The 23,608-nt window shown below is 37.1% G+C and overlaps 1 protein-coding gene across 1 annotated transcript in view; it reads left to right on the top strand.

Moving 5' to 3' along the window:
• Positions 1-23,608, top strand: part of LOC127430990 (1-acyl-sn-glycerol-3-phosphate acyltransferase alpha-like) — a 35,062-nt gene that overhangs the window by 6,502 nt on the left and 4,952 nt on the right. Inside the window, exons 2-5 of the mRNA XM_051681157.1 lie at positions 10,314-10,447; positions 13,515-13,690; positions 14,807-14,902; positions 20,296-20,368. Coding sequence (XP_051537117.1) covers positions 10,314-10,447; positions 13,515-13,690; positions 14,807-14,902; positions 20,296-20,368 — 479 coding nt within the window. The remainder of the gene's footprint in view (positions 1-10,313; positions 10,448-13,514; positions 13,691-14,806; positions 14,903-20,295; positions 20,369-23,608) is intronic.

Raw genomic sequence — 23,608 nt, 5'->3', positions numbered from 1 at the left:
AAATGTAATTACTGATTTCAAAAATGAGCTCGTTCACTAGTAGTAATTCCATTCCTGATACCAAGAATTAGCATTTTAACTAGTGAAAACTGAATTGTTGATATGAACAATTCATATCCTGCGAATGATTAAAAGTCAATTCTGCTTGTCATAGATGTCAAGATATTTATCTTTATTTATATCCTCACTTCAATGTATATTTTGTTATTTTGATTAGATAGTCAAGTGCTCTAAATTGAAGTGAGGGCACGCAAAGAAAAAATTCAATTATATAGAAATGTTCCCTGATGTGTTTCTGGCTTGTTTATCCTCCTGAGACCCGAACGTGACTGCTGTGTGCATTTTTCATTTCCTTTTTGATTTGTAACAGGTAGTCCCTAATAAACATGCCAAAAAAAAAAAAAAAAGCAAAATAGTTTCCCTAAAAGTTGATATCCACATGTAGGGACAGAGGGACAAAGTTGTGAAATGTTAAATTATACCAAGCTATAGAAACTCAGATTTTTTTTGTAATCAAATTGTTTATTATGTTTCTAGGAGTGTTGCTTATTCGTGTTTTTGAGACGTTACAGACATTACAACTGATTTTCTGTAAAGCTGCTTTGGAACAATTGCTATGTTCACACTGCAGCTGAATGTGGCCCAGATCAGACTTTTTGCCCAAATCTGATTTTTTTGTTGGGTTGTTCACATGACGTTTTAAATGTAGCCCATATCAGACACTGGTCTGAACAGCCGACACTCTTAAACTGACCCGCATACGTGTAGCACTCCTTGAGCATGCGAATAACAAACTCCGGCTTGTTCATCATTATAGTATGAATAATGAATAATGAATTAAATTATAATTAAAAATGTAATTATGTGTTTTTAATGCAGATAGGATAGTAGGATTGTACTATATGTCCACGAGTGATGGCGACTGTTGTTAAATTATTTTTATGTGGTCATCGTATAGTGATATTTATAATAATCATCGAAGTTCAATTGTAATATTACCTACGAGCGAAACACACCATAAAATTGAAAGACAGCAGGAAAAACAGCATTACATTTAAGGTAGAAGTGTTATCTTTATTTATTTAATATTTCCATTGATTGGCTTGCATTTGTCTTTTGATACACTTGAGAAATATACAAACTGTATTTTCTGAGCGAGTGACACAACCAGAGAGCGCCAGTATATATAAATCTACATCTGTATCTTTTCATAAGCATATTTAAAGTGCAAGCCAAATGAATAGCTGAACCCAACTGTTGAAGCCTATACTTTTATTTTCTTTCCTTAAAAATAAGCTGAATGCATTAACTAGACAGATATGACTCGCACTTTAAAAATTTAAAATATAACAGGCACATACTGTATACGCTGGAAATCAAGTGTGCAAATGACGAATGTTGAGGTTGATTCATGTAAATGTCACATTAAATCTGACTTGGCTGTTCACAATGAAGACACATTGGAAAAAATCAGATACGTATCCGATTTATTTCCACGTTTGAAAGTGGCTTAATAAATTACCTCCTGTTAACACTAGATGGAGAGCAAAAGGAATTACACCATTACACCATCTCTACATCGATCATAAATGTATTACTTTTTCAGAACTGTCACAAAAGTATAATTTAGGTACAGACCAACATTTCTACTATCTACAAATCAAAAGTGCCATCAAAGCCAAAATTGGAGAGAACAATACAGAATCAATGACACTTCGGGTACGTTTACACGACAACGATGTACTAAAAACTGAAACGTTTTTCCTTTGCGTTTTTGAAAAGTGTCACGTACAGATGACAACGTTGTCAAAACAATCCCCGTTCACACGGATCCGCTAAAATGACTAAAAACTCTGTATTATGCATGCCAGGCCAGTAGTTGGCGATGTCACTTTGTAAAGAAACACTACGCGCCTGCGCACATAAGCATTCTTCCACAGAGCGGTGAATACAAACAATGAAGATGGCAAAAGCATCGAGCAAGTTTGTCTGGACGGACGATGAGGTTGCTTTATTACTACAATTACTTTGCTGGAGAAGCGTCAATAAACTCAAAATCGTGAGCAGCACAAACACAGTCCTATAGTCCGCCATTGTAGTTTTGAATGTCTTGCGTGTTGTTTTGAAGTACTCGCGCGCATGCCTATAGACTGAACTCTCAAGATTATTCAATGAACTCTGCTCATTTTTACCCCTGCTGACTCTTGGGCTGGTAGGAGAGTAAGTTAACATAACAAGCTGTTGATGTTGACTGGTTTTGGATATCAAACAGAACTCTGATATATGGATATCTTCTGACGGAGAGAGAGGTCTTGTGTACACTGGATCTAACATGCATTTTCACTGCCTCATGTTTTCATATTCTAAGCATATCATTGAATACTGTATATGGCATCACATCTCTGTCTATAGGCTATATACATAAGCGGTGGGTGAATGAATTGCGGGGTAAAGGTACATCAAATACAATTAAGTAAATAAATAAATAACATTTAAAATACGAATACATTTTTCCCATCTGAATCCATACATTAATTTCAAGATTTTCAAATTGCAGGTTCTGCCTACTGTAGAATGTTCACACTCCATATAAAACACTCCAAATGAATAAATTGTTGGTTATTGTTATTTGCACAGACACCTGTATTCATATTGATAATTATACATCTCAAATTGACGCCTATCAATCCATCATTCTTTATAGAACACGTAATACGCATGCGCATGACGTCATCGTTTTTGTATGTTTACATGGAGACGATAACGGCATCGTTTTCAAAAACATGCACTTTGAAACCCGTTTTCAAAAGTTTGCGTTTTCAGGCCCCAAAACGCCGTTGTCGTGTAAACGAACAGCCAAAACGCATAAAAAGTTTTCCGTTTTTAGTTGAAAACATTGTTGTGTAAACGGCCCCTTAGAAAATATCAACAAGATCAGTAATTCAACAAGACTGCTTACTAAATGATATACACTTACATCATCTATAAACACTACAATATCAGTACCAGTTTGGCAATGGGAAAGAATTCTCAACATTACCACAGATAATGACTTCTGGAAAACAATTCTCAAAAATACACTCAGCGTAAGCAAAAATACAAACATACAACTGATCTAATATAAAATCTTGCACAGAACCCATATTACACAATACAAGATGTTCAAGTCTAGCAACCTCAGAAATGTGAACTCTCTGTAGTCTCAACACCCAAGACAATTACTTTCATGCACTTTGGTCTTGTCCTTAAATCTCCACTTTTTGGAATGAAGTCTCAGCTAAGATATCAGCACTATTAAAACAATATTTTGGCCATCCCATCCATATCTCTACTAGGTGACCTTTCACAAATAAACCCTCCAACTGAATACACAATTCCCATTCTGCTGTCTCTAGCCATCACCAAGAAAATAATTTTGATCAACTGGGAAAACAGACAAAATATCGATTACTCAATGGAGACATTTACTAAAGGACCATGTCATTAAGGAAAAACAAGTAGTTTTGACTGACAAACAATTAAATAAGTTTACTCAAATCTTGACTCCACTCCTTGTGGCCTTAGACCTTGAGGTAGCTTGATTGGTGAAGTGATGCCCTCCAAACACATGTAGAAAAAGGAAGGGGGAGGGAAGGATGGAAGGGAAAAACTGTTTAAACATCATAATGACAAAAACTCACTCTTGCACAAATCTGTTACTGCTGTTACTACTATGCTCTCCATTACTTATTGTATCTTGTATTATTAGAATTAATATAATTATTATTAGTATTATTATTAGTATAATTATTATAATTATCTATATTATTTTAATTGTTTACAACTATTAATGCTGTTATGACCATTATAATTATATGACCATTCATCTTTTAATTCCAACGTACAAGTACCTACATGTATAGATATTGGAAATATATGTGTAAGGTCTGATATATGTATCTATGTAAGTATGTGTAAATATATGTGTATATAAACATACATTGTATATATTTAAAAATATGTACAAATCTATATTATGCATAATTTTCTATTTTTTATTTTTTATTTTCCCCTATCTAAAATATACGTAAAAAAATTATCGGATATCCATCTTAAGCGCTGCCCATCCAAATCTGCTGGGTGGGTGTTTGCATGTGTGTTGCGGGGCGAAGTTCTGCCAGGTCGTTTTGCGCCTGGGTCGGCAGGCCCCCTGGCCCTCGACACTGTGTGTTGCTCAATCAGGATGTGACGAGAAGGAGGGCGTGGCCAGGCCATAACGATGGAAGCCCGGCGCTGAATCAGACCAATCAGCCGGGAGAGGGATGCGTGCGTCTCTCTCTCTCGAACTGGCATCCCCGGCTCCTCTTTCTCCCTCTCCCGGCTGATTGGGCTGATTCAGCACTGGGCGTCCATCGTTACGGCCCGACCACACCTTACTCCTCGTCACATACCCCCAACGCCGGACTGGCTGGGTGGATTCTGCCGCATTGCCCTGTGGTTTCCACGTAGACATTTGCCTATCAGATGCTATTATTTAGAGAGGCAATAATAATAAAGATTACCGTTACTATCACTACTATTATTATGAATATAAGCAGTGTATTTATTTATATATCATTATTATTATTACTATTAGTATGATTATTTTTTTCATCACAATAACAAATGATTATTATTATTATTAATATTTTATTATTTTTTTTTTTCCCCCTTATTTCTTTCCACTATTATAATTAACTGCTTTAAAGAGAGCTGGTAACGGAAAAACAAAACAAATGAATTCCATTGAAAAAATGTCATCAGGTATATCACAAATCGTTGATTTATTTACAATGTGCCCTTAAACACTCAAAATTATAACGAGCGATAGCGAGACAAACAGACCCAAATGCAGAGGAACAGTTCAAAGGATTTATTTACAACAAATGTGAGAACAGTGGATGTCTAGGATCCCGGCACCGGCTGCAGCAGCGGGGAGAGATGACAGAGAAGCACGTGCGCTGTGGCCGTGCCCAGGACAATTCGTGAAGAGTGTGTTCATAGAATGAGTGTGTGCGTTGTGGAAGTCAGGAATAGATTTGTAGAATCCTCCGTTGAAGCTTAGTGAGGTGCAGAACTACACCCAGTAGGTTAGGGCGATCTAGCTCCCGACACGTGGGTGAAGACAAGGTATCCTCCTTGGAAACCCAACTGACAACAATCAGGGTTCCCATGGAAACGCTGATTCCACATGCCAGCGGCACCTGAAATATATGAGGGCAAAAATGTTGACACGCTTGGAACAAAACAAATAGGGAACGATGATGCCACGTTCCTCGTCAGACAAAAACCCAACCTGACAAGGTGGCAGGACCGTGACATCACAGGAGAGCACACAGCGGTAACTCGCACACGGCGGAAACAAACAACCGGACCCGTGCGCTCACACAAAGAACGTACACAAAACACGAGACAGAAAGGGGACAATAATGCCACGGTCCCGTCAGACAGAAACCCAACCTGACAAGGCGACAGGACCATGACAGAAATGAACCTACTTACAACTGTCTGTCATGTGTTTGCTTTACTTCACATATTTTTCATTACACATTAAGCAGATGCGCTGGTATGAATCTCTTTTGTATGTTGCTTGACATTGTGTTGCATTGTCTATGCATATGAATGAATATTCATTAGTGCCCAACCGATATATTGGCTGGCCAACATTATCGGCCGATATTAGCCTTTCACCGATATATCGGTATCTGCGTATATTTTACCGATATGCGCCGATATGAAAACTTTTTTTCAGAACATATAATGCAGAAAACAATGCTTTAGAACTGGTGTCATAGCAAAGTTTGTCCAGCAGAGCGTGCTCCGACTCAATTGTTTACAGAGCTGAGCTGATAGTGGGTCTGCAGACAGGGCGGAGTTAAGCGGTGTCTTGGTAAGTTAACTAGTTTGTGAAATACATACTGGAAACTTAATAAACAATGACCCCATCATTTTCCCTTTTCAATAGAACTAATGTAACATTAACCTTGTCACTGACAACCATGTCATTCATGTCTGTTTGCTGTTAGCCAGCTATAGTTTGTCAGTGCAGTCAGTAATGTAGCAGATTGAAAGGCAAACATCAGCGCATATTTTTGAAGCTCAACAGACAACTGTGCGGTGGTGGATTGTGTCTGTTGAGTGTTGATTTCATGCTATGTTGTTACATAGATGGTGAGACACAATGCTGGAAAGTAAAATAAACAATGTCTGTCTTTTACTCTCCGTGACAACAAGCTTATAGCTAACTAGCTAATCACGTAGCTACTTTCAGTAACTACGTTTCCATCCAAGGATTTTTCGCAAAAAAAGTTTTATCGCATCAAAATAAAGCTGATGGAAACACAAATTATCGCTAAAATTTCACAAGTGTCGACATAATATTTTTCCATTTAACTCTAGCACATAAACTCTATGCCGATACTTCAAATGTCGTGAAAAACTAGTTTGGAAACACTTTTTGTTGAGAAAATTGGCGCAAAAATGTAGTCACATGACAGAATTTACCCCAATCGTTAGCCTGTTAATCATGACGACAAGGTATAGGATCCTTGAAAGCCAATTTATTGTATGTGATTATGGATTGATCTGATCACTGCAAACATGACACTTCCAGGAGTGCCAACACAAATATCTCATATCATGCACATTGACAAGTGCACGGAGAACAAATGAGTGGCCGCTCTTTGCGATTAATTTAATCATGGTAGACATCCGTTTATTTATTAAAGTTGCTTTTACACACCATTCAAAATAATAGACGGCAGTCACAGAATTAGCCCACAATACAAAAAACCTATCATTTCTGTGCACAAAGACGTTTAAAATTAAAAATAAATACACAATATTAGGAGAAAAGCTTCAATGTGCTTTTTTGGAACACTAACATACAGCCCAATTCTATTAAATTATTGTTTAGCTTACTCTTGAAAAAATGCTGGCAAAATTCCCTGTATTAAATTAAATAAATTACCAAACGAAAAACGCATTATATATAAAAAAAACAAACGAAAAAAATTATATTTTTAGACCTATATATGCCTTTCCTTTACACAAACTTAAATTAGCCATACCCTGTTCTGTAGACGAATAAAGTCGGCTGAATGACATTTTCTACACTTCAAGACTATAAACTATCAGAACTATTTGTCTAATGCGGAGTTCACTTTCAGAAAAAGAGCTTTTGAACATTTAAAACTTTTAAATATTTTAAATCTAAACCTCTTTACCTCGGATAGCATTTGCTGAGCTTCTTCAGAAAATTTCAATTGCAATATGACGCTAAAATTAATTTTAGTTGACAATCAAGTTCAGTTGGTCGTTAAAAGTTGTGGGACAAATATACGGGACATAATGATGTTGAGATGGCGATGCTTTAGATTAGATGATTGTTCAAAATATCATATTGAATATCAGGAATGTATCATATGTAAACCCTGATATTACACTGCATCAGTTTTTCTTTAATAGCTGTGCACACTGCATATACACATGGATTGATGATCCTTATACTAAGACCGAAAGTTCCCCCACTACTTGGTGCAGGTTGCCAGCTTGAACAGGGCCATGACGATTTGCTTTCAGGTTGGAACCGGTGGCAACATCAGGACCAATATTACAGTCCTATCAGAAGGGCAGCTGTTCCCTTTTGATTGCAATTCCTCATCTTCTGAATGCTTTTATTTGTGAAACTAAAATGACAGTAAGCTGGCTAATTTCAATGAATTGTCTCAATACTCTCCCCATTTTGCCAAAACTTCGGAGGAAAAAAATTAGGAACATCTGGGAGGCGAATTAGTGATACACACACATTTCTGTATGGAAACGGCTTATGGGCAGATTTCTTTTGTGATAAACCAAAACGTATGCGACAAAGTGTTTTTTTAGGCATGACATCATCACGCACACCATTTTTATCGATAAAAGGCCATTTGAATGGAAACAGGCAGAAGACCAGTGTGCAAATTTCGCAAAAAATTAAGCATTTTCACTTTGTCGATAACATAATAGCGCGAAAAGTGGATGGAAACTACACTATTGTTGTCAGCTGAGTGGAAGCTAATGTGTAAACATGTATTCACCAAACTGTTTTGTTCAGGATTCACAGTTTGGTACCCCTTTCAACCGAACAATTCCAGTCATTTCATTTATAAAATGTAATATTTAAAAGTCTGGTTTTCCACCGTTGAAAGTTTCCCCTGAACTTGTATAGCAGAATACGGTGTAACACCACTGCCGCTGTTTATCTTGACTCGGCAGTATTAAAATAGTCAGCATTTGACTGATATTAAACAGTAATACTGATGTTTATTTGGCTATTTATTTTATTTTTATTTATTCTTTATTTTCTCAGTGGTCATTTCAAGAATTTGTTGACTGTGTATAATAATAATAATGTCAAATATTCTTTGATTAAAAAAATATTTAAGAAATCAGCTTTCTGAGTACCTTTGCATAGTCATATCGGTGCAAAATCGGTGAAAAATCCACATAGAAAATGTCTGTTTTCATTCCAGCTCAAAAATTAAATATATCGGCCACCATATCGGTAATTGGTGAATCTGCCCTCTCTAAAATCGGTATCGGTCTCAAAAATCCCATATCGGTCGGGCTCTAATATTCATCCTCCTCCCGGTCGTTATATCCCTCCTTATGTATCTCCTGGTATGTGAGTCTTTCTGTCTGTTGAACGTATCAGCTTTTATGTACTGTGTTTTCTTGTGTGACAATAAGAAAAAAGAAAAAAGAAAGTGGCCAAAATCGGATTTGAAAATGTCAGATTCAAAGCGCTTTTGGCTGTTAACACGATCATCCAATTAACAGATCAGTCACATGTGAGTGAATAAAATCAGATTTGGGCCACATTCAGATGCGGTGTGAACGTAGCCAACCTGTATTGGGAAAAGCACAAATACTGTAAAAAAAAACCTATACAAATAAAATGATTACTTACTTGATTTTACGTTTATGTTACAGTGGTTTTTTTTTTTTTGGGGTTTTTTTTTTGTACTTTGACGACAAAATCTCAATGTTCTCTCTTTGCACTGTCAAACAAACAAGAGCCAGTGCTGGAGCATTTTACCAATCAGAAATTAGCATTAAGAATTCTGATACAAGTCCCTTGTCTGACAACCATGTTGTGTGGTCCAAACATCATCTGCATCCTGAAACTGAACTTTTGGTCAGATGTTAGGAGTGAGTGCACTATAGGATTCTCCCTTGCTCCCTATTTAGTGAATGACATAACCTCCAGTGTGCTGTCTGCTGAACAGTTCAAAATGCACCTTATTTTCATCCTAACTCCTTATATAGCCTCTGAATGCAAGTAGTAGCCTAGTAAAAGAGGGAACTCAGTACAATGAGCTGTTGTTTACTTATGTCAAAACTTCAGCCCTCAGGGTAATTTCACTATAATCACTATTGACGTGTAGTTTCCATCAATGCATTGTTGAAATTACTGTCTATGTAAACTCAGAAAACAGGCATGCATATTTTATGTATTGCTGATTTGTTCAAGGAAACCAGAGCAAATTTCTCTGTTAAATCAAATTGCAATTACCGTCATGTTCTTAAAAAAACCCCTAACGCTCAAGTGTAAATTTCAAGTGTTAATTTGCATTGCCCCGTTTGTGCTACGGACATGAATGATGCCTTAAATTGTACAACTTGTTGTAAAGCAGTATGCTGTTACTTTTCAAAGTGATTGGACTTCTGATTTACGCCTGTTGGATGATTAAAAAGGGTACAAAAGTGACATTAACTTACATTGAAGAGGGGATCCAAGCCATATCTAAGGAGCAGAATATCATGGTTTTTGCACATTAGCCTCACAGTGATTGTGTATGTCATCTTGCAATCCCACTATCTGTATTTCAATGTGTGTGAATGAAAGATCTATTGAGGCACAGTTTCGATGACACTCTCTTCAGCCGTGTTGTTGTGTAACCGCTGTTGTATTCAGAAAACCAATATGAAGTCTTTGTGTTCAAAGGTCTAACTGATACTGTATCTTTAATCTCTCTATTACATCATAAATATCAAATAATTGCACAGAATAATACATCACTTCTGTGGGGTCTTTTGGACTGTTGAAACTGTTAGGGGCCTCTGGTATGCATGAAGATGTATGCATATGTCAGGAAAGGATATTGTTGCACTGATTGCACTTTACTGTGTCTTATAGGGATAGTTCACCCAAAATTGAAAATAATTATTGAACAGATGTCCATGAACTTTACACTTTGTTCTGAGTTACGTAAATGTCATGATTGAATTGATGTTTTTGTTATTTCTTGTAGGGTCATCCGCTTCATAGTGCGTCATGTGAAGTACTTCCTGGGTTTGCGCTTTGAAATCAGCGGTTGGCAGCATCTACAGGCACAAGGACCGTACGTCATTATCTCCAACCACCAATCGTCACTCGACGTATTAGGTGAATGAATACACACACCTACATGCATCTGGTACCGTCTACAACTACTAATCAACACTTAAACTGTTCAGTATTACTATTATTAACCATACCTATCAAAGCATGGCAGGAGCCACAATCTGGAAATCATAAAATAGGAAACCCCTTTCAGACCTGCTTGAACAATCTGATGCTGTCTTCCAAATACAAAGTGGAATTGCAAAAAAAATCAAACAGGTTTCCTGAACACTCTTGTCACCTTCTGTTGGTTGACAAACAGATAGTCCTGCCCCAGACTCACATGATTAGTGAAGCATTGTTGCTGTGTCGAGCTGGTCCAGATGCTTAAAGGTGCACTCAGTAACATTTGTCTTTGTGTCATCTTGGACTTACACTGACACCTAGCGGATACAGCATCATTTAAAATCAATAGTTTTCAGTTTCAGATGCCATTGTAGAAATCTACAGTAATAAGTAATAAACTACCAATGGTTTACATATAGTTGGCACTTCATATTACACAGAGATTGGAGAAAGTATTTTATAACCTAATATTCTGGGTTCAATACCAGTTAAACTCAGTCGACAGCATTTGTGGCATAATGTTGATTACCACAAAAATACATTTTGACTTGCCCCTCCTTTTCTTTTAAAGTAAGCAAAAATCGAAGTTACAGTGAGGCACTTACAATTGAAGTGAATGGTGCCCATTTTTGAAGGTTTAAAGGCAGAAATGTGAAGGGTGTAATTTTACAAAAGCACTTAAGTTCTTCCGTTAAATCTTGTGTATTTTTGGAGCTGTAAAGTTGTTTATATCGTCTTTTTTATGGTCATTGAGGGTTTTAAGTACCATCTGTTTTATCCAGGGGTCAGTAAGCAAAACCCCAGCTGAAACTGCAATGCACAGCTTATTCAGAAAATAAAAAAACTCACCAACATCAGACAGCACAAGATGACAACACTTTCATGCTTTCACAACTTTATGGACCGCAAATCCGAACACAAGGATCTCAAGACATGTTTTAATAGGTTTCAAACTTTGTTTAACTTGACACAGCGACCTAAAATGGTATGTTGATGCGATGCAACCAAGGCAACCATCTTTCTGACACAGGTGTACATTGACGCGTCCTTAGAAAAGCTCTCATAATAAATCTGATTGACTGATTCACTGATTGACGAATTCAGTTGCAAAATGGATTGCTGTAAACTGTAGTTTAATGATTGGCTTATGTTCAATAATATGGATAATAATATATATATATATATATATATATATATATATATACAGTAATGTGTAAAAGTCTTAGGCTTCAGCTTTAGTGTGTCAATAGGAAATATAAATGTTAGACTCCCAAACATTACTTTTGCAAATAGAAAAGATTAGAATAGAAGAACAGGGAGCCCTGCAACAGATGGCATGGCCCCCACAAAGCCCCCCACTGAACATCGAGTCAGTCTGAGATTACATAAAGAGACAGAAGCAATTGAGACAGCCTAAATAGATAGAAGAACTGTGGGGAATTCTCCAAGAAGCTCGGAACATCCTATCTGCCAACAGCCAAGAAAACTGTGTCCAGATGTACCTAGGAGAATTGGTGCTGTTTTAAAGGCAAAGGTGGCCACACCGAATATTGATTTAGCTTTTTTATGTTTACTGGACTTTGTATGACATTAATTGATAAATGAAAACAAGTTATGGCATTATTTTTGAAGACATCCTCACTATGCAACCTTTTTCACAAGTGCCTAAAACTTTTGCACAGTACTGTGTGTGTGTGTGTGTCTATATATATATATTTTTCCCCTTTTTCTCCCAATTTGGAATGCCCAATTCCCAGAGCACTTTTAAGTCCTCGTGGTCGCGTAGTGATTCGCCTCAGTCCGGGTGGTGGAGGACGAATCCCAGTTGCCTCCGCGTCTGAGACAGTCAACCCGCGCATCTCATCACGTGGCTTGTTGAGCGCGTTGCCATGGTGACATAGTGCGTGTGGAGGCTTCACGCCATCCACCGCGGCAACCACGCTCAATTCACCATGCGCCCCACCGAGAACAAACCACATTATAGCGACCACGAGGAGGTTACCCCATGTGACTCTACCCTCCCTAGCAACCGGGCCAATTTGGTTGCTTAGGAGACCTGGCTGGAGTCACTCAGCACGCCTCTAAAGACAGTTTTTGCATTGTCTTATCAATTCTTTTAATTGTCTGCAACAGTAATGTAATGCATTTTAATTATCTGATTTTTTTAAAATAATATATGTGTTTTTTATGTATAATTATTTAAATATAAACAGATATAATTATTGAATTATTATTGAATTGTTATTTGAGGGGATTTCTCAGCAAATGTTTATATATGTGATTAATTACGATTCATTTGATTAAATGATTGGCATACCATATAATTAATTTGATTAAAAAATGTAATCGATTGACAGCCATAGTTAACATGCATATTGTTAACGTCTTGTGGCTTACAATATAAGTCAATGTAGCCAATCCACAAATGTTAAAATACTGTTTCAAAAGTATAGACACAAGATGTAAATGCATGTTAACATGATTTTAGTGTGGTAAAATAGTTTGCTAACCTTTTCTGTGTAAAGTTATAGCCGTTTTTACAACATAACACCGTAAACCTTAAAACGACTGTATAAAGGACAATTTTAAAAGCTTCACAGGTCGAACAAAAAATGACTTTTTATCAAAGACATAATGCTAGTGCTTTTATAAAATTTTAAGCTTCACATTTCTGCCTTTTTAAACCCTGCAAAAACTGGCCCCATTCATTTCCATTGTAAGTGCCTCACTATAACCTCGATTTTTGCTCTTTTTTTTTTTTTTAAAGAAAAGGAGGGATGAGTCAAAATTATATTTTGTGGTAATCAAATATATGCCACAGATGCTGTTGATTGAGTTTAATAAAGCTTTTAATAAGGCTCACCGTTTATGACAAAAGGGCAAGACCTGCCAAAACAACATGACTAGACTTGCTTAAATTCTACTCTTTCCTGCGTGCACATCGAGGCACCACATGATCACATCCAGTCCTTCTGTACTGATTCTCTCTGCATCATCTTTTTAGGTGTGATGGAGGTTCTGCCTGACCGCTGTACGATGGTCGCTAAGAAGGAGCTGATCTGGGCTGGGACGGTGGGCATGATCTGCTGGCTAGGAGGAATCGTCTTCATCAACCGCAAAAAGACCAGCGACGCCAAAAATGTCATGAGTGATGCAGCGAAAACCATGTTGGCGGATCAGGTCTGTCTTTACTGAGATTATTACAAATAATCTAATCATTATTACTGCCACTCATTTTGCTTGTACTGCTTAATACAGCCTCAAACTGAGTTTTGTAGACAGTTGTAGACTTGGTGTGCCATCAAATTGTTTTTTTTGTTTTTTTTTTACTTTTGTTTTTATAGAAATGTAACATTAAAGGAATATTCCGGGTTCAATACAAGTTAAGCTCAATCGACAGCATTTGTGGCATAATGCTGATTACCACAAAAATTAATTTCGACTCGTCCCTCCTTTTCTTTAAGAAAAGCAAAAGTTGAGGTTACAGTGAGGCACTTACAATGCAAGTGAATGGGGCCAATTTTTAGAGGGTTTCAAGGCAGAAATGTGAAGCTTATAATTAAGTAAAAGCACTTACGTTAATTCTGTAAACACTAAAGTTGTTTAAATTGTCATTTTTACAGTCATTTTAGGGTTTTAGGGTTTGATGACATTACATCGTCATGACAACGAAGTTGTAAAATTGGCTATAACTTTACACAGAAAAGGTTAGTACGTGTTTTATCACTCTAACATCGTGTTTACATGCATACTGTTTATTTCTTGTGGCTATACTTATGAAAAAGTGAGTATTTTAATGTTTAAAAATTGGCCCCCATTCACTTCAGTAAGTGCCTCACTGCAACCCAGATTTTTGCTTATTTTAAAGAAAAGGAGGGGCAAGCTCAAATAAATGTTTGTGGTAATTAATGTTATGCCACAAATGCTGTCAATTGAGCTTAATTTATATTGAACCCGGAATATTCCTTTTAAATGTAACATTAAAGCTAATTTTAAAATCCCACTTGATATGAATTATTAGAATGTTTGGCTGACAAAGATGATGTCATTGCAATATTCACATGCTGAAACTTTTATTACGCTGTTCTTTCTTGCATCTATCCATCTGTATTGGATGATATATTACTATTAATCTTCCTTTTGTCTGTATTTTGGTTTACAAATGTTCTAACTGTTATTTAACTTAAAACCTTAACACTATTGACATATACACATCTTTGCAAGCACTGGTTGTTTTTGAAGGAGTGCGATAAAGGATCTAATTTTCTGTTTATATTGAACTTCCTCTTTCTCTAGATCTGCTTGTGGGTGTTTCCCGAAGGCACACGGAATCAGAATGGTGACCTTCTGCCCTTTAAAAAGGGAGCGTTTCATCTGGCTGTACAAGCACAGGTGAGTCTTACACATTCTGCAACACCTGCCTACGTCACCTGCACCAACAGACTTCCACAATAATGCACTAGACCTCTCCAAAATAGGATGCTAAACAGTGTGTTGTGTCTTTAAATGAGGCTTATCTTGCGGTCTGAAACATACTTGATTACTCGGATAATATCCTGAACTCGTACTCTTGCACTTGCACTTGAACTGTGCTGACCAATAGGTGCAAAGTTCATTGCTTAAGTACTTTACCTGGCCAGAAACTGAGCCACTGTCACAGCTCAAAGGTACCTCATTAACCATTAAAACCTGTGTTGCAGGTCTGAGTTCATGAAGGAGGCTGACTTAACCCATGTTGTGCAGTGCATGGCCTTTACCAACAGAGGGTGCTGATGGTTCTTTGTAGTATGGTTTAGTGTACAGATTCAGTGTTGTGCCTCACTCTTATACATTTGATCTTTACGTAAACTAATTTCCAAAAAACCCTAATGAAACATGTTCCCAGAACAATTGTTCCTTGCTAGAGGCTAGTAAATTAAGTTGAGAATTAAACCAGCCCAACCAGAGAATAAAACAAATTATGTTAGTGGTTTAGATCTGATTGTATGGTATTTGCATTGCAGCAATAAAAGGCATGCACAACAGTTTGGTCATTCAAATAGCTTCCTGTTTCATTATATAGGCTTTCTATTTATCCAAAAATAGAATGCTTTTGTGCCTGATTTTATTGAGTTTATGGATGTATTGTTGGTCGTAGTGAGCGTTCCTACTACTGAATGCCATAATATGATTGGTGGGCGTGGCTATAGCTTTTGAAAATTTGATCTTGGGTTGTTACGACACCAAAATTAAAATTATAAGTGTTTTACAAGGAAGTAAATATTGCTTCAAGTTAAGTAATTATACAAGTAAACCGTCAGAAACAAAGTAAAGGAAAGAGTCAAATTAAGAAGTATGTAATAGACAGTTGCAGGACTTTGAGAATGAATAAGTAGACTTGGTGTTACTGCTTAGTTGCATAAAGTTAAACTTTTCTCAACTTTGTCTCGTCAATGTTCGCTGGCTCATGTCACCTCAGAATGTTAATTCTTACTGAAAATGAATTATTTGTCATCGCAAATTGCTGTTGGTGTGAGCTCTAAATTAATGGCACGGTTAAAAAAAAAAAAACGATATTCAGATTGATTGCAATCTTCATTTGAACATTCCCAGTTCTGCTAAATGCCCGTCTTGGTGAGGTATGTAAACACATTCAGTTAAGTGAACGTAAACTGTGGGACAAAAAGTGCAGATCAAAATTAATTGCATCAAAATTAGAATATGATAACTTAGGTTTTGGGAAAGGCCGATAACCGATTAATCGGCCGATGGTTGTTAAAACTGATTTATAGAATGTCAAAAAGAATCTTATTCTCTCCTTAATATGACAGGCACAGACAGAGAGTCTTAAATGAATAAAATCCCAGATGCAGTTTATTGTTCAACCAAAATAACCAGAAAAAAAGATTTGATGCATAACGTGGGACTTTTGAATATAAAAAAAGCCCGAAACACACCAGGGACTCTTATTTTGAAATGAAGAAATTATTAAAAAACCATCGGCAACTATCACCAAAGATTTTTGCCATTAACGATAGTTCCGAAAAGCAACTATTGGCACGATTAATCGGTAAAACTATATCGTCTACCACTAATCAAAATAACAGGACCTGAGGTGTAAAGTCTCCGGCATACTTGCGTAGAAGTTCCTCTTCATGCTTCGCTCAATGCCAAAAAGAAGTTCGAAACAGCTGAGCAACTGTGTACTGTTTGAACTTTCAGACACCGGCCACACCGCTGGGGGAGACATTTAGAGGAGCATTTGAATACAACGATGCACATGGGTACCTGTATAACATCAACTAATTTGACATTGAAATGCGTTATCAATTACTTCATATCTCATTCTAAGAGTAGAATTCACATGAGATCAGTAAAAAAGCTGTTTTAACCACTCTGATGATTTCAAGTAATATATATGCAGTAGAGAATGTGTAATTTGTCGTGTTTACATTCTGCTTTCATGACGGTAATGCGCTAATGAGTGCACGCGGCCATAATATATGCCTGTTACACTCTGTTAAAGTCGGTCCCATTTTTTCGGTCCGATTGATCATTACGACGAGCTTTTTAATGGAAACAATGGATTCCCATGGTGCTATTCACATCGGGTCCGACAAATCGTCTGCCAACAATCCAAAGGTATTTTTTTTTTTTTTTTTACAGAGAGTGGTATGATTTATTTTCTTCAGACTGCAATCAAAACAGACTGACCAATGGGATAAGAGATAAGTCACTGCAGCTGCTCAATACAGCCTGTTGGTGGCGCTAATCAACTGGCAAACACCGGCAGTGAATGTGCAGCTGATACAAACCCCCGAAAATTATATACTAAATAAATAAAATAGTTGCTTGCTAAATAGTTGCAGTTCATGAATCCTTTGTACTGCAAACGTAAACCCTGTCTGTTTTTGGAAGCCTGCTTAGTCTGTTTTTTCCCCCCTTAATGTACATGATTTAATATGTGTATCACTGTGCCTGTTATATTCTCATGGCATTTAAAATAGCTTTATTGTAAATTAAAAACAGCTGAAGGATCTGGGCTGGAGACTGGTATAAATGTTTGTAGAACAGCAACAGCGCCGCCTACTGTACCGGGGTGAAATAATTTTTTGTTTCATTTTTTACGGACTCCGTGTTAATAGACCTTCCGTCAGAGGTTTGTCTCGCAAAATCGTCACGGATTTGGTGTGAACAGGCCTTTACTTTGGGCAGATGTGTAAATGGCTTTCGCTGCAGACGGCACATGAGTGAATGGGCACTTAAGAGTATTTAAGTAGATTTAATTCCTTTTGTAAATGGTAAATGGTCTTAACCTATATAGCGCTTTTTTAACCTTAGTGGTTTTCAAAGCGCTTTACACTGTGACGCATTCACCCATTCACACACACACTCACACACCAATGACGGCAGAGCTGCCATGCAAGGCACTAGCCTACAATTGGGAGCACCTTGTTTTTTTTTTTAGACTATTGTTAACTAATTAAACAAAACGAAAAAAAATTGCATGACATATTCTTGGAAAATGTCTCTACGCAAACGATCGTACAGATGTAGGTAAATTTGCACCAGTTCACTAATAACTTTGCACACCGGTGTGTTCATGTTTAATGATCTTAACTGACTGAACGGGAATTAGTTGTTGGCCTCAAAGTAGGTGGAGCTCCAGATCACACCTGCCGATGACATGGATCAATGGCAATAAGAAGGTGTTTAGCAGCCGGTAGACGTTACGAACCACCGGAACGAACTCAAAAACACCTTCGTTTTGGCCAGATGTTGTTCTAAATGACGTCACACCCATTCGTTCTTCGATTTCGTATGAATTATGGATTTATAATCCAGTAGACCTGCCGCTAGTATGTTATTAATCTTAATTAAACAACAATAACAAAATGAGAAAACCACTTATTGCTCTTGGCTGGATAGCTTTAGCAGTTTTAAAAAGTATTGATGTATTGTAATCATACATTGAAGGCCAGTAATTTAAGTAGATTTATGTTACATTTCATTTATTTTTCAATTTCTTAATGCTTATTTAAATAGTTGATAATGCTACACTAAATAAAATGGCTCATGGTTAAATTGTTTCCCCCTGGTTTTGAAGTCCTCTGTGCTGTTTAATATCTTTCTCGGCCCGTTTACACGACAACGTTTTCAACTAAAATCGGAAAACTTTTTATGCATTTTGGCTGTTTGTTAACACGACAACGGCGTTTTGGGGCCTGAAAACGCAAACTTTTGAAAACAGGTTTCAAAGTGCAAGATTTTGAAAATGATGCCGTTATCGTCTCCGTGTAAACATACAAAAACGTGAATTTGTGAAAACGATGACGTCATGCACACACGTATTACGTGTTCAGTCTATAGGCATGTGCGCGAGTACTTCAAAACAACATGCGAGACATTCAAAACTACAATGGCGGACTACAGGACTGTGTTTGTGCTGCTCAAGATTTTTAGTTTATTGACGCTTCTCCAGCAAATTAATTGTAGTAATAAAGCAACCTCATCATCCATCCAGACAAAATTGCTCGATGCTTTCGCCATCTTCATTGTTTGTATTCACCGCTCTGTGGAAGAATGCTTATGTGCGCAGGCGCGTAGTGTTTCTTTACAAAGTGACATTGCCAACTACTGGCCTGGCATGCATAATACAGCGTTTTTAGTAGTTTTCGTGGATCCGTGTGAACGGGGATTGTTTTGACAACGTTGTTGTCTGTACGCGAAACTTTTCAAAAATGCAAAGGAAAACATTTTCAGTTTTTAGTACATCGTTGTTGTGTAAACGTACCCTCAATTAATACTGACATCAAGTGTTTTATTTGTTTTTTTGTTTTTTTTAAGTAACCTGAAAATATTTAGGATATTTGCTGTCATCTTGCTTTGTGTCGACAACTAGTATTTGAGACCAACTTTGAAATCCAGATGACCTCACAAACATGAGACCAAGCGAGAGGAAATATTTGGCAGGGTTATGACAGCAAAGTCCTCTGGGAGATGTAGTTTGTGCACGCGCGTGTGTGGCGTGAGGTTTGTAATGCACAAGTGGAATGAATTAGAAAAGTTCATACGAGGCAACAGGAGTGTGTGTTAAAGTATTTAAGAATGTGTGTGTTTTTGTGCATTTATGTGGCTGTGAATTTGTCATTTGAATTTGAGTAGCTGCTTTCTATGTTCAAAAATAGTAAAATTAGTCATGTGAGTGATAATGTATGCCAATGTTCAGCCAGAAAAAAATTACACAACTGGATAGGCATCAGAAATGCCAGGCCAACATAATCAAAACCAGATGAGGATCAGACATCAGTTAATCTAGACCAGAGTAATGGAGCCCTGATGTTTCTCATTTGTTGAGGTTAAAGTAGAGTGAAAGTATTTGTGAATAATCTCTTATCTTTGCCTTTAAATTTCTGTTCTGCTTTTCGAATGATACACGAACGGTTCACCATGTGCTACATAATGACATTTTGTACTTTACTGAGAACAAGTTAGTGGTGTTTGCTAATGCAAGTGTTACTATTATTATTATTGCTCATACTTCTGGTCAGGGACTGGATTAAACTCCTAATCCTAAATATTAAACTTCAGTTTGTAACTCCTGCCTCAGAGTTTGTGCTTTGTTCAGCTGTGTCATGAGAACTGAACACTGCTCCGGATCTATTATTAGTCTGGAAAGAGAGCTCAGTCTGTGTGTATGAGCATGTTTGTGTGTGTATGAGAACGTTTTTAATCCCTGCTGAATTAATGCAATAATGGACATTGACCAAACCCCCTCTCTCTGTCTCTCTTTTTCTCTTTCTCAGGTTCCTATCATACCCATTGTGTTCTCCTCCTACAGTAACTTTTATCTACGAAAAGAGAAAGAGTTCAAATCAGGTAACGCACATTTGGAGAAATCCATGTTCTACAAATTGTAATGCCATTTGTGTAAATTAATGGAATAGTTCACCCGGAAAAAAAAATCAGACATTTATATAGCGCAACAGTCTCTAATCTCATAAAAAAATTTCCATAGGGGAATTGATTTATAACTATTAATTACAAACCTTTAAAACAGACCTACCGTGAGCTCTGAAGTTGTTGATCCATGGTTTATGCCTCTATTGAAGTTATCAGTTCATGTTATTTCAATGTCATTTTTAAAATTCGTGATTATTAGTTAGGATTGGACGATATGGTTATCTCACGATTCGGTTCGATATACGATATGAGGTTCACCATTCGATATAATCTCAGTTTGATATAATAACACTTAAATTACAAAGTATGAAGTATTTATATATATATATATTTGAGAAAAATTTACATTTAAAATTTCTCATCAAAATAAAGTTCTTGAATATACAATATAAATGCTCAAAAGTTTAATAATAAGAGTTTCTCATGTACCTTTCTCTAAAAGAAAAGATCACAAACAAATAAGCCTTCAAAAATAGTGGGTTACATTCAGACTGATAAGGTGCAGAACAAGCAATAGAAGTGACAATGTATGTGAAAGTGCATATTTTGTATTTTTTTTATTAATGACACCTGTGGCCGTTAAGTAAACTGCAGCCAGCTACCTGTTGCTCGTGCTCGTGCTCGTGCACACACTCCATAGGGACGCAAGCATCGGCCAAAACAATGACGTAACATACAAAGAGACAACGTGATTCACTGACATCAAGCTGACAGATGAGGTAGCATAATTAAAATGACACAGTTATGATTGTTTTACTACAAACTTTGAGAATGTATATTATATTTGACTCTCCAGTGCTGGAACAGGGCTAAAACAAAGTGTGGATGACTATGCGAGACTGTAGTTTGAAGAAATCACTTTTCTTTGCATGATACATCGACTGCATTTATACGATAGCCTATGTCGGCGTTAGCTAGCTAGCCAACTTTATCAATAGCTGTTAGCTAAATTTGGTGGATGATGACAGTAGCTGTTTATAAAATAGACTGTACATTATAAATATGTTGACACAATTCAGTATTGATGTGATTCCATCACAACTGTCATTTTGATATATCGATGCGCTATTGTTTTATATAACAGAATGTATATATTTTCTGTATAACCAAGTTACGTTTCACTAATGAATGGGTCTTTCTGCATTATCTTGAACACTGTCTAGCATTCATTTCATGTGTTATTGTAGTTTACCTTGCTGAATAATTACAGATTAACATTGTTTATGACAGATACTGTGCAGGCAAGATCAAGTTAGCTAAAGTTACACAGATCAATCCTTATGGCACTATATTTCACATGCTTTGCATTTACGTAAGCTTACCTGTCCAATAAGAAGAACGGCAATTCAGGGTCGGTCTTGATCCCCAAAACCGAACGAAGGTCCCTCTAGGAATCAAATGCCCTACCGATGTTCACTCTAGTTTTCGCTCAACCGTGATCACGTTCCCACTTATCCAGACGGGATTCAGTAGATAAATGGGTTTTTTTGTTTTTTGGCGTACTCAGAGTTTGTGTAGGAGTCGGTGTTGTGCTGGATTCCATTTCTAAGATAGCATTACCTAGTGTTGTTGCTGTTAGTGGAATATTTAGTGTTAAAGGAATAGCGGAAGAGAAGCACTGAGGCAAGCTCTCGGGAGCGCACATAAACGTCACATCCTTTGGATTTTCCCGGCAAAAGCGACCCGCTCCCTTCGCATGAAAATCAGTCTACAGGCTTTAATAGGCAACCTAGGAAGTCCAGGAAGGGCTCATTTTTTAAGTTGCATTACAAGCCGTTCACACATTGGCAAAAAAAAAAAAAAGGCGAATATTACATGAAAATTGTTACATATTGCACCTTTAATAATTTGTCATCATTATTATTATCACATTTGAACTTTTTTTTAAATCATGAAAATTCTAAATTCTATCAATTAATATAATATCCTGAAAATGTATATATAATAATTATATGAGCTGTCACTGTTTGAAATAATGTGTACAATTTACAAGTATTTACATTAATTTGTATAACAAGTGCTAAAATGGTACTGTCACTTTAAGAGTTCAACATGCATCTCACAGACGCTTGCACAGGTGTTCTGGTTTGTTAACGAGAGAGAAGTCTCTCTGATTTGTAGCGCCCTCGTGCTATTTGTGATTTTAAAATTAATATTTCTTTTTACATTTTTATCTGGCTGTAAAGGACAGAAAGGATATTAAATGACACATTATTCAATAAAAGTGGAGTGAGGGGCCTGGGTAGCTCAGTGGTAAAATACGCTGGCTACCACCCCTGGAGTTCGCTAGTTCGAATCCCAGGGCGTGCTGAGTGACTCCAGCCAGGTCTCCTAAGCAACCAAATTGGCCCGGTTGCTAGGGAGGGTAGAGTCACATGGGGTAATCTCCTCGTGGTCGCTATAATGTGATTTGTTCTCGGTGGGGTGCATGGTGAATTGAGTGTGGTTGCTGCGGTGGATGGCGTGAAGCCTCCACACGCGCTATGTCTCCATGGCAACGCGCTCAACAAGCCACGTGATAAGATGCGCGGGTTGACTGTCTCAGACGCGGAGGCAACTGGGATTCGTCCTCCGCCACCCGGACTGAGCCAAATCACTATGCGACCATGAGGACTTAGAGCGCATTGGGAATTGGGCATTCCAAATTGGGAGAAAAAGGGGAAAAATCCCAACAAGAAATAAATAAATAAATAAATAAATAAAAGTGGAGTGCAGGATCTAATATTTGATGGACACACATTACACTGAAGAAATGGTCCGTTTTAATTTTCAAGCACTTTTCAGCAAATAAAGGCGGTTTTCCAGGTATTTCAGTACTTATATTTCTAAAATCTAAATTTTAACACTTCAAGGACCTTGTGCGAACCCTGTAAACAGTGTAGAAAAAGTGCAGAAGGGGTAAAATCAAGCGATAGAGAGATTATGATGTTTGATGGGTTATTTCAGTTATGATCACATGGACAGAAAACAATGTTGCAAATTTCGAAATATAGAGTTTTGCCTCAATATGGTTCGTCATTGTTTTGGCTCATGATATATCGAAATTCCATATATCGTCCCATCCCTAATTAATAGTGGAATTTCTGCTGAATAACTTCACTGCCTGTGATCCTGCAAAGAAAGATCCACCAATCAGAGAATCGCAACGAAAAAAGT

The sequence above is a fragment of the Myxocyprinus asiaticus genome, chromosome 40, assembly GCF_019703515.2.
Source record: "Myxocyprinus asiaticus isolate MX2 ecotype Aquarium Trade chromosome 40, UBuf_Myxa_2, whole genome shotgun sequence".
Lineage (NCBI taxonomy): Eukaryota > Metazoa > Chordata > Actinopteri > Cypriniformes > Catostomidae > Myxocyprinus > Myxocyprinus asiaticus.
This window is presented reverse-complemented; position numbering and strand designations above follow the sequence as displayed.